This window comes from Durio zibethinus, chromosome 4, assembly GCF_047325235.1.
Source record: "Durio zibethinus cultivar Kanyao isolate XHJ-2024 chromosome 4, ASM4732523v1, whole genome shotgun sequence".
NCBI classification, from domain to species: Eukaryota; Viridiplantae; Streptophyta; class Magnoliopsida; order Malvales; family Malvaceae; genus Durio; species Durio zibethinus.
The window spans coordinates 9,476,634-9,489,366 of NC_143165.1; the positions used below are offsets into that span (position 1 = coordinate 9,476,634).

At 24.9% G+C, this 12,733-nt stretch overlaps 1 protein-coding gene across 1 annotated transcript; it reads left to right on the top strand.

Annotated features, from left to right (window-relative positions):
- Positions 1 to 2,540: 2,540 nt before the first annotated feature.
- Positions 2,541 to 4,686, top strand: LOC111287589 (desmethyl-deoxy-podophyllotoxin synthase-like). Its single transcript, XM_022878232.2, has 2 exons — positions 2,541 to 3,478; positions 3,872 to 4,686. Exons 1-2 carry the CDS (start codon positions 2,576 to 2,578, stop codon positions 4,490 to 4,492), a joined length of 1,524 nt encoding a protein of 507 aa, XP_022733967.1. The 5' UTR covers positions 2,541 to 2,575; the 3' UTR covers positions 4,493 to 4,686.
- The last annotated feature ends 8,047 nt before the right edge of the window (positions 4,687 to 12,733 follow it).

The window sequence follows — 12,733 nt, forward strand, 5'->3', positions numbered from 1 at the left end:
AAAGAGAAATTTTTAGAATTTAGAAAACTTATATGTGTGTGTGCATGTGTACATATATATTTTTGCATATACACTATTTAAATATTTTAAAGAAAAAAATAAATCTTGCAAACGGGTAAAAAAAAACCTAATATATAGAAAATAGCAAAGGAGAGAAATAATATGAACAAAATAAGGTCATTTGTTTATAATATATTTGCATAACTGAATGGAAGTGGAAAGTATCATCTTCAATGTTAAATTTGAAAAGACTGTATTTAATCTTATACTATTGAGTTTGAACATTAAAATATTTAACTTCAACAAAATCTAGAGGTTAAACATTTTTTCTAAATAAATGATACGTCACTTTATCATGTATTGAATTTAGTCCTTAGAATTAAAAGTCTAAGAGGCTAAATATTTTTTTCTAAATAATGCACTGTCACTTTTAGACTATTATGAATTGAATTTGACTATTAAATTCTACTCCCTAGAGACGGGTCTACATAAAAGTATATGGGGGCAGTTGCCTTCATTGAATTCTTATTATAAAAAATTTTAAAATTTTATTATAAAAAATTTTAAAATTTTTGTGATCATTTTTGTCCCGACTAAATTAAAGTTAATACAAGAATATTTTTATTGTTTATCTAGTAATTGAACATCCACACTTTAAATGCTAAGCAATTTTATTATAATATATATTTATATATTTTCAAGTTTGTAAAAAATGAAGTAAATTACTTTTAGGGAGTTTGAAATTGTTAAACTTTTAATTTTTTTCTAATAATTTGTGTAGTTTATTGCAAGATAATCTTATAAGGGTAATGAGACTTGTAGCTTGCACTACTTAAATGGTTTTATCACTTTCTAACACCACAAAATAACATATAAAATATAACATAATAAAAATAAACAATCATCTTTAACTAATATATTTTATGTCTTCATTCTTCTTTTCATTGTAGGTAAGAAAAGTATCATTTTTTATTCTCCAAATTAAAATGAATAAAAACTCAAATATTTGTGTGTCCTTATATATATTTCAAATTTAATGTCTGGTTATACGGGGCATACCTTATCTTTTGGAATTATATGGATTGGAAAAAGTGGGTTGGTGATTTCTGTGGTGGATTTCCGCATATAAGGATGGATGAAGGTCCTTAATTGGGACAGAAATGGGTAGCTGTCCTCTCATGCATGTTACCTTCGAATCCCCAGATGGACAGGTTTTCATTTCATGATTCATGACTGTAGGCTGTAGTTGATTTGGTTTGATGTTCGTTGTGGATGGCTTTTTACTTCAGAGGTTTTATGTTGTTTTAAGGAGAAAATAATTGTTGCCGGTTTTAGAAACTTTTTCATTTTTACAAGGAGTCTCGATTTGAGAACAGAGAAAGGGTTTACAAGAATTGAAATAATAACAATCTGAATTAGATTTTTTAAAAATAATTATATAAATCAATTGAGTTAAATTTTATATTTTGTAAAAATATCATTTTGCCAATATAATTTTCGAAAAAGAAGGCATTTTGCAATTTGTCCAAATATCCAGCGAATAATTTACTTTATGGAGGAGTTTTCTTCGATGAAAATTCGAAGAGGTTTTCCATGATTCCTTCTGTTTTAGTTCTCGCAAGGAAAAAAAAAAATTTAATGGTTGGCGTTTGTTTTTCATTTCATTAATTCTTTTGCCTGAAGATGTGGTGCTCTCTAGTTGAACCATAACCGTGCTTAAATACAAAAGCCGTCGGTTCCGAGTGTGAACTTCACTTTGTATGGTTTTGGAGTAATGGTGTAAGGTAGAGGTGGAAATTGGACAAAGAAATAGAATTATTTCGATTTAAAGTAATTTAGATTTGATACTCTGTTATTTGAGATTGAATCGTTGGAATTAGACCATTTTGAAATAATCTTTGAGTTGCTTAGAGTTCAGTCATTCCAGATTTTGGTTGTCCGTTTTATTATCAAATCAGATTAGCTTGATTCGACCTTTTTTTTTTTTTTTTGTTTGCATTCGAGCCAACTATAGCAATTCTGGCGCACGTTATAAAAAGAAAAGGTTGTAGAAAATGATCATGTTCAAGATAAGATGGGACGAAATTGTTTATTTTTTATTTTTGTTTTTGTTTTCAGAACACTAACTACTACTCGTTTGAAGCTCCTTGTTCTTCCCAAATGAAGTTGTCATTTTAGCCACACAATTTTTATTAGGAGGTGTGGGCTTCGTATTTTATTTTTTTTTGCTAAACCGAATTGTTTCAAAGCTATATATTCCAAAATAATCCGCATCCAACATTTGACAGATCAATTGAAAACAAATATTGGCTTTGATTTTTAAAGGAAAATCATTTTTTCTTTTCTAACAAGTATTTAGAATGTCGAGAATTCAAAATAAGTGGCCACAAAAACTGACGTAAAAGTATTGAAATCCAACAAGTTGAAAGAAAAATTATCTTTTTATAATCTTTGTTGATGTTAAGATTCCACTGAACTAGAGGACAAACTGTAGTCAATGCAGAACCATTACATAAATCACCTAGATAGAAGTGGATGGAATGCAAGCCATAAGACTGTCTAACATTCTACATCCATGGAGCACCTGTTCTTCTCCTTTCCCATGTTGTTCACTTTTGTTATCTTCTTGTTCATGTTGCTGAAACTAGGGAAGAGACTCAAGACCAACAACTTGATTCAAAATCTACCACCAGGACCATGGAGGTTGCCTGTCATCGGGAATATGCACCTCCTTGCTGGCTCTCTACCCCATCATTCATTAAGAGATTTGGCCAAGAAATTTGGGCCCTTGATGCACCTTCAGCTTGGAGAAATTTCAAACATCGTTGTTTCTTCTCCACAAACTGCTGCAGAAGTGATGAGATCCCATGACATCATTTTCGCGAATAGGCCTCTTCTAGTTTCTGCAAATATTTTAACTTATAATTCAACAGACATTGCATTTTCACCATATGGAGACTATTGGAGGCAGCTGAGAAAAATTTGCGTGTTGGAGATGCTAAGTTCAAAACGTGTGCAATCCTTCAGTCCAATTAGGGAAGAAGAGGTATCAAAGATGGTCAGAGCAATTTCTTCAAAAGCAGGATCACCAGTCAACCTTAGTAACATGCTGTCTTCTCTCACATATGAAATTGTTTCAAGGACTGCTTTTGGTGGGAAATGCAAAGATCAGAAAGATGAATTCACATTACTTTTCAGGGAAATGTTACGGTCCGTTTCAGGTTTCACTCTTGTAGACTTGTTCCCTTCAGTAAAATTTCTTCAGTTCCTCAGTGGCTTGAGGCCTAAACTTGAGAGGCTGCATCGAAAAGTAGATAAGATCCTTGATATTGTCATCAATGAACATAAAGCTAGCAACGAAATGACAAAGAGTGGTGAGAGGGAATTGGATGATCTTCTTGATGTTCTTTTGACCCTTCAGGAGAATGGTGACCTTGAATTTCCTTTAACAACTGACAATATCAAAGCAGTAATCTTGGTTAGTAAGTCTATTTCTAAAATACTTTTTATTTTGCATTGTAAAATTTGCTTCATTGATTAATGATCTTCCGAATTTACTTGTTATCATTATCTAATCTAACAGGATTGGTTGAGTTGATAAGATTCGAATACTTCACTTTTAATGTTTAGATTCAAATCCTGTTGCCATCAGATCCTCTAGACAATCCGTAAATCTGATATAAATACTCTCTGAAATCTGCAATCTGTCCTGACCCTAGAATGCTAATGCCTCTCCTCCTCAGCCTAAACTTTCTTTCACAAAAAAAAAAAAAAAAAAATAAAACAGAAAGTTACTATTTGTCTTTCTATAGTCATGAAGCAAAATTCACGAAATTTAATCCTACTTTTTTAATAATTAATACCGCTTCAGGACGTTTTTGTTGCTGGGACTGATACATCATTCACAACATTAGAATGGGCAATGTCAGAAATGCTGAAAAACCCAAGAGTTATGCAGAAGGCACAGGCAGAGGTGAGGCAGGTTTTCAATAGAAAAGGGAATGTTGATGTTGAAGGGCTACATGAATTAAAGTACTTGAAACTTGTCATCAAAGAAACTTTAAGATTGCACCCTCCTGTTCCTCTGCTAGTTCCAAGAGAATGCTCACAGAGATGCAAAATCAATGGATATGATATACCAGTCAAGTCCAGAGTCATCATCAATGCATGGGCAATTGGCAGGAATTCTGACTATTGGAGTGAAGCTGACAGATTCTATCCAGAGAGATTTGTTGATAGTTCAATTGACTACAAGGGGGCCGATTTTGAATTCATCCCATTTGGTGCTGGAAGAAGGATGTGTCCTGGCATGGTGTATGGTATTGCCAATGTTGAGTTACCTCTTGCACAGCTGTTATACCATTTTGACTGGAAACTTCAAGGTGGAAAAAAGCTTGAAGATCTTGACATGGATGAGGTTTTTGGAGCTGTCGTTAGAAGAAAAAATGATCTGTGCTTGGTTGCAACCCCTTATTCTTCTCTCAACAACTGAGTTGCATTGAGACAAAGAAAAAAATTTTATCAGAATTGAGTACTGACAGTGAACAGAAAATATCATTTGAATTGTTCCTCTTGGCTGTATTATTAAAGACGTTGAATAAACACCAAAATATGAATTATTAAGTCTACATACATCTTAGCTACTACTCTTAATGCTTTTTGTGTAAGTTCAGCAGATAATAAATATAGCAGCAAATAGTTTTATTATGCAATTTTCTTCTCTAGTTTTTTTTTTTTTTTCATTCCTTGCCTCAACACTACAACAATGTATACTAAAGGTGTGCCTTTACTTTGATATGTGTGAAATACATAAAAACTAGCCTTTTCATTTGCAGCATTCCCAGTCCTTTTCCAACAAATTGTTGTTGGAAACTGAAAATGGGTAAAAAATACTAATAAATTTTCTTCATTGCTGCCAAAGAAAATATGTTTTTCAAATATTCCAACTTTCTTGTCAAAGAACTAATAATATATTCCAAGTTTCGTGTCAAAGTAGCATCTTTTGTTACTGTACCCACTTTTTCCCAGGAAATTGCAAATCTTAACACTGGAAAAATAAATTACTATTTTACAATCTATCATGGGTTTGTTTGTTAGCCTGGAAAGTGGAAAGTTACAAGAGAATTTTTTATATATATAATGGAAGCAAACATTGATTTTGGTACTATATCAAGTAGAAGAATTATTTTTTATAAGAATGAAAGTTGAAAATAGCACCTTAGATGTTAAATTTGAATAGACCTTTATTTAATCTTAAATTATTGAGTTTAAACAGTAAAATATTTTAACTTAGAAAATCTAAAAGTTGGAAAATTTTTCTAAACAAAGTACATGTCATTTTATCTTAGTGTGATTAAATGTGTTAATCATATATAAGTACTCAGTAAATTACTTGAGTTAAATTTGAATGAAACTTCAATTCGACTTGATTATTATCGAGTCGAACTTGAGTTCAATTAATGCTCCTTCTATCATCTCATTTTTTTTTACATTTTTTTTTAATGTTCTAATATATTTTTTTGACACTTAATACTTTTTTTTTCTATATTTCGAATTGATTTTTATTTTTTGATAATGAAAACCATATCTTCCAAAATAAACAACATCCAACATTTGACAGATCAATTGAAAACAAATATTTGCTTAACTTTCAAAGGAAAACATTTTTTTGTCTTTTCTAACAACTATCAAAAGAAGAGGCCACAAAAGCTGACTTAAAAGAATTGAAATCCAACAAATTGTCACTTACCTATTGGTCAAGCAGGGGCTGGAATACTTTGGGAACAAATATCATATGGCACAAAAAGCCTTTTTCTTTTTAGTTTTCAATCAATTCTTAACCATGCATTAATTTTTATAATTTTCAAACTGTATTTTTCAGGACAACTTGGAAAAATGTGTTATCTATGTGAATGGAATTAAGTAATTGTCACCAAAAAAAATATCGTTTGGTTTTCTTTTTAAAATGTCAAGAAAACGTGCAAGAAAAATACTACATATAAATAGGTTATTCATTCATTTAATTTGAATTATTTCAAATAAAATTATTTAAATTTAAATTAATTAAATTATATTATATTATATTATTTTAATTCGATCAATTCAATTAATTTTTTTAATTAATCGAATAATAAATACATTAAAATTAAATTATATTTGAAACTTTTATTTTCTTATATTTTAAATCAACAAAATAGAATTATCTAATAAAATATTCAAATATCAAAATATTATGTTAAAAAATATAACAACTTATGAAATAAAAAGATCTATTTTATGTGTTTTTTATTTTATATTTGGATTTTGTTATATTTCCTTTAAAATTTCGATTAATTTAATTTTTGAACTGAATTAATTAAAAATTAAAATTCTTTTTAAATTATTTTTATTAATTGATCTAAATTAATTCGTTAACTGAGTGGTTAATTAAATTAAATTAATTATTTTTGTTAATCAACCGATTAACAATATTAAATTGATTCAGTAAGTTAATTAAGTTAAAATCAAATTATGAACATCTCTACTAAAAGAAATGAGAAAATCACAAAAGAAAATTACTATTTTTTAAAAATAATTAAATAAATATAAATATATTTTATTTTATTTTATTATTTTAACCTTTTTTAGAGTTTTAAGTAAATTTTCTACAATGTTTGAAAAATAATATTAAAATATACGAAGATATTTTGTTTTCTTATAAAGATGTGAGAAATTTCATTTATTTCTTAAATTAATAAAAAAAAGTTAGTAACTTTAGGCCGGGATAATCGGATCCAATTATAATCTGTTGAATCGAAGGAAAAACATCAGTTATTGAATCTCTCTCTCTCTCTCTCTCTCTCTCTCTCTCTCTAGATCTCTTATGTTTTGTCTCTCTCAAAGATGACACCTTTCCTGGAAAGCCTCTTAGCTATTTGGTCAAGAGGTGAAAGGCCACCATATGTTTTTTTGTTTGTAGCTTATGATTATTTTGATAAATGTTCAACTAAGTGTTAATATTTTTATTTTCTAATAATTTTTTTTTATAGATGTTGAGCTTTTTTTAAAAAATTTTCAAAGTTTTTATTATATATTATTGGTATTGTTGTTGTTATAAATTTGTCTCATCTTCAAATTATTGGTGACTAGTCCGTAAATTGTATGATCCTATGCGTTCTTGTTTTTAATATTTTTATATTGGTAATATTATAAGAGCAATTATTTGTTTTAAAAATTAACTTTCTTATTACTATTGGAAGTAAATATCATTTTAATCATTTTTTTTTATTTATGTTTTAGGTTTCTTATAAATGTATGTAATCTCTTTAACTTTTAATTTTATTTATTTTCATCTTTTAAGAAATTTGTATTCTTAAAGTTAAAGATAAATTTTTATTGTCTAATCTCTTATTTATTGCTTTAAAAAAGAAACTTATTGATGACATATTCCTTTTCAATGGATGAATTTGTAAAAGGGATAAAATTTTTTATATTATTTCTTGGTTTTTTTATAAAATTTACATTGTTTTATTTTATATTAAGTTTTAAGTTTTTATTTTCAATAATTTTTTTGTATAAATTATATTGGGTAAGTAAATTTATACATTAATTTAATTGGAAATGAAAAAGTATAGTTTGCTCACATATTATTTTACAAGTTCTATGTTGAAGCTATTGTTTGAAATTATGTTAGTTAGTCTTTCTTATTTTTCACAATATAGTTGTTATTTTATTTTTGATTACTTTTTTGTGTTAATTGTTAGATTTCAAGTAATTTTAATAAATTTTTTGTAAGCAAAATTGTTAAATTTCAAGTACATTTTTGTGTTAGATTTCATGTAAGAAAAGAAAATTCTGTCAAAATTAAAACATTTTCACCTTTTTTGGTAATAAATTTCATTTATTGTAGTAATCATAAAATATAATTTCAAGTTTACTTTAATAATTTTGTCATTATTGTTATCAAATTATAATTAAATATTGGTGATATTTAAGGTGCCTTCATTTTGTTATTAGTTATACCATTTATAAATTGTAATTATTATTTTTTGCCTTATTAAATTTATTTATTTGTAAAATATATTAATTTGTTATTGAGTGGTACTGTAAGTCAAAGATATTAGCTTAATATAGTTTGTTAATTATTACTTTATAATTTTATTGGAAAAAAATCATAGCGGGCCAAACCATTTCTAAAAGAAATAAAAGAAGTATATTATGGATAACATTACATTAGAACGTATATTATAAAAATCGTGTTTTTTAATTGTATTTTATTGAATTTCATGTAAATATGAAAATAGGAAAAATCCACTTATTATAATTTTTAGTAAAGTTTTGCATTTAATCATTTATTTGACACAAAAAACAATTTATTTTTAAAAGGATTCAAAGTTCTTTCAATTTCATATTGCAAACTTTCATAAGGCTAAAACAAAAAATTTTATTCTCATATTAATTTATGATTATCATTGTTTATATTTACAAAAAATAAAGTAAATAATCATTATTGATTTAAATAAAAATATTAAAAATGTAAGCTTAAATAATAAGTGTTACTCACGCAAATAACTTATGATTTTTTATTGATTTATCATCATTTTTAAAAAAGCTCATAAACTATTTCACTTTTCTTAAATAAGTCCATATACTTTGATTATATCCAAATAAGCTCTTATATTTTAATTTATATTTAAATAAGTCTTTATTTCAAATGAAATAATGATTTAGGTTAAAGGCTTATTTAGATACAAATTAAACGTTTAAGGGCTTATTTGGATACAAATTAAAGGTTAAGAATTTATTTTGATGCAAATTAAAAATTAATGGCTTATTTGAATATAACAAGAGTATAATGGTTTATCTAAGTTATAAAGTTCAAGTGTTTTTTTATGATAAAGTAAGGATAAATACTTTAACCTTTTTATATGTTTATTGTAGTCAGTTATTAGAAAATTTTTTTTTGTGAAAGTAGAATAAATAATAATATAATAATATAATAAATATTTTGTGAAAGTGGAAGAAATAATAATATAATCATCATCATTTTATTGTAGCTAGTTAATCATCATTTTTTTAAGTTGCACTAACCTTCTATTTCTTTTTTATATAATAACATTAAAATATTAATAGAAATAAATAAATATTGGAGTTGAAAGGATATTTTAATAAATATTTCTAAAATTTTTTATTAGGAACTCTTCTATTACACATTCATATTACACCTACATGATTTTTGTAAGGTAGTTAGGGAATTTGAATAATGAGTTTTTTTCATTTTTATGACTTTTAATTCAAATATGATCTATTTACTAAAATCTCCTTTTCTTATTTTGTTTATCTTGTGAAATAAAATAATAAAACTCATTTTTTCAATAAATGCCATGTTAAATCATAAGTCTTCGGTTACATAAAGTATGAAATAAAGCCTATATCTCTTAACTCTATTACACAAAATTTAATTGTTTAAGTTATTTTTTTTTAGACTTTTGTTTTCCATTAAATTTATACAAGTTCTTGACTTTTGATTTTCTTGGCATGTATAATGTTTTCAACTAATTTTGTTAATGTTTTTTGTTAACTTTTTATTTTCTTCATGACTTATGATTTTTCTTTTTCTTTTTTTAAACGATATTAGTGATCTTTCATTTATCATTAGTTAGACTATTTTACAATTGTAATTGTTTTCTCTTTTTAAAACTATTTGTTTGTTAAATATATTAATTTGTTATTTACATTTGTTGTTGATAGTTTGAAAAGCGATGCCAAAAATACATTTAATTTGATTTTTAACCACTTTTATTTAATAGATATTTGAGCTTTGTATGAAAATTAAATATTAGTTTAATTTTTATATATATACTTTTAATTATTACGTAATCATATTATAAAAACATGTTACTTGTAACTTATCGAGCTATTTATATTAAATGTATACTGTATAAAATAATAGTTTTTTAATTGTAGCTATCAAATTTCATATAGATTTGAAAATATTTGAAAATGAGCAAAAGGATCCACTTATTATAATCTTCAGTAAAACATTTTATTTATTTGACAAAAAAACTTGATTTATTTTAAAGAAGATGCAAAAACTTTTTAATTTCACCTTGAAAATTAACTTTTTATAATATTAAAAAATCTTCATTATCTTAATAATTTATGGTTAACATTATTTATATTTTAAAAAATAAAATAAATAATTGATATTAATTCAAATAAATATATTAAAAATGAAAATTTAGAATATAAGTGATACTCATGCAAATAAATCATGATTTTTTATAGCTTATTTTTTGCATTGTCTTAATTTAAAAAAAAAAAAAGTCAAGCATTGAGTACTTTCGAATTAGTAATAAGTAATCGAACATTGAAAAATTTTATTTTTTATTTACTTTAAAAACTCTACAAAATAAGTTATATTTAAACAAGAAAGTATAATAATTAAAATACATTCTCCTTTTAATATATTCATGTAGTGTACTATTAAAGATAAATATTTTATAGAAGTTAAGGAAATAATAATTATAATATGCTATAATTCTCTAATATTTGACTCATTAATATTACAATGAGTTTTATTAAACTTCTAATTTTTTTCTATAATAACATTAAAACATTAATGGAAATGAATAAATGCTGAAACTGAAAGGACATTTTACTAAACCTAACATTATGTTTGGATAAATATTAGTGAAGGAAATGAAAAGGAAGTAAAAGAAATGAAGTAAACGTTTTTAGAGGAAAGGAAATGATAAATATAGTCTTGTTTGGACAGCTAAATTAATAAACAAAAGGAAAGGAATCATAACAATCATTATTTGTTTAAAAAGTTAAAAAGAAAGAAAACTATTAAATATAACCATTTTTTAATTATAACCTTCTTTTAATAAAATAACATATAAATATCAAACTAAACTTTTTTGGTGAAATATTAAACTAAAATGCAAAGTAATATATAATAATTTTAATTGTAAAAAATCAAATATCTTCTAAAAACTTGTTATAAAATGTAGAAATCAAATATTTCAAGTCTTTACCTGCAATGCATGATACATTTGTTTAAATTAATTTTACGAATTTATTACTTGACTAGACAAATCACAAGGTAAACAATATTGATAATGTGATTTAGGATACTAATATGATTCTTTTAATTGGTACATTTTTTTTTTTACAATTGTATATATTGATTTACGTACTAAAATGACAACATGAAATTAAATAATTTTCGTTTTTTGCTTTTTGTTAGGAGTTTGTTTTATAATAAGGTAATATCTTGTTTTTTAGATATATACATTTTTAGACTATGAGTTCATGAAGATTTGTTAGAAGATTTGGCATTAACTAGATTTGAAAATAAATAAAAACTTTATTTGGAATATAAAAAAATTAAGGTATAATAGCTATTTCAAGTTGCAAAAATTTTATTCTTTTTCTTTTCCTTCCCTTCCCTTTCTCCTAGTTTGGGGTAATTAAAAAAATGAAAGAATGCAAAGAAAAGCAAAGGATTAAGCAAAGGATTAAGCATCCATCCATTTCCTTTATTTACATGAAATCCAAACAAATGAAAGGTAAAGAAAGGTTTCTTCATTTCTTTTCCCTTACTTTCCTTTCCATTCACTTACGGCAATCTAAACATAGGCTAAAAGTTTTTATTCGGGACTCTTTCATTATATATTTATACTATATACATGATTATTTGGTGATAATTAAGTTATTTTAAATAATGAGTTATTTTTTATTTTTTCCATTTTTAATTTAAGCACAATGAATTTAATAATTTTTTAAAATTTTTATCTTTTCAAATAAAATAATACATATTTTCGATATTTAGAGTGTATTAATAACCACTCAAGTTTTTTTAACTAAAATTAGTTTATTTGAATTTGAAAATTGATAAAATTTAGTTGAAACTTTTTTACGCTTTTCCAGTTTTTATGCATCAAATGAAAAACAAAATACAATGAGTTGTATAGACAATAAATTTTACATCTTATTACATATAATATACTCCATAATCTAAAATCACATGTTTGATTTATTTATCAAATTAAGCCATTGATAATGGGAAATAATGTTGTTAAAAATATAATATTTTAAAATTTTAAAACTAATCATTCTCAAATCATATTTTTAAAAAATTCATGACATCACTATTATATTTAATTTGATTGTTTTGTATTCGTTAATTTTAGGATCTAAAATGGAAAAACTAATATTTTCTTATATTTTTTATAACTATAAATATCTAACTATTCATATATTCATATTATCAACAACTTTATATTTTAAATTCAAAATTAAAAATTAAATTAGTAATAATCTAAAATAAGAAAAAACTTGCCGACATGGATGCCACTTTGTTATATTTTTTATAAGAATTATAATAATCAACAATTGTTTTTTAGTGTGAATAATCAATAATTGTTATGTAACATAAAATAATTAACTTAAGTCTCAAGGACATGTTCAACTTAATATTTAGAAATTTTGAAAGTCTGAGGTGCGTAAAAGGAGTTAACTTTATAGGATGAGAGATACTTTATGCTCTTTTCGTAGTCTAATAAATAATAAGCTTTCATGAATGTTGAAAAAATCCAATAATTGAAACATAAGTATAAAGACATGACGTGTAGCTATATTTATCAATTAATAAGTTTAATCATAATTTTTTTAAGAGATGAATATCCAAGATTAAATAACATAGTAAATAAATTTAATATCTGCTTCATTTAATATAATTGTTCATAAC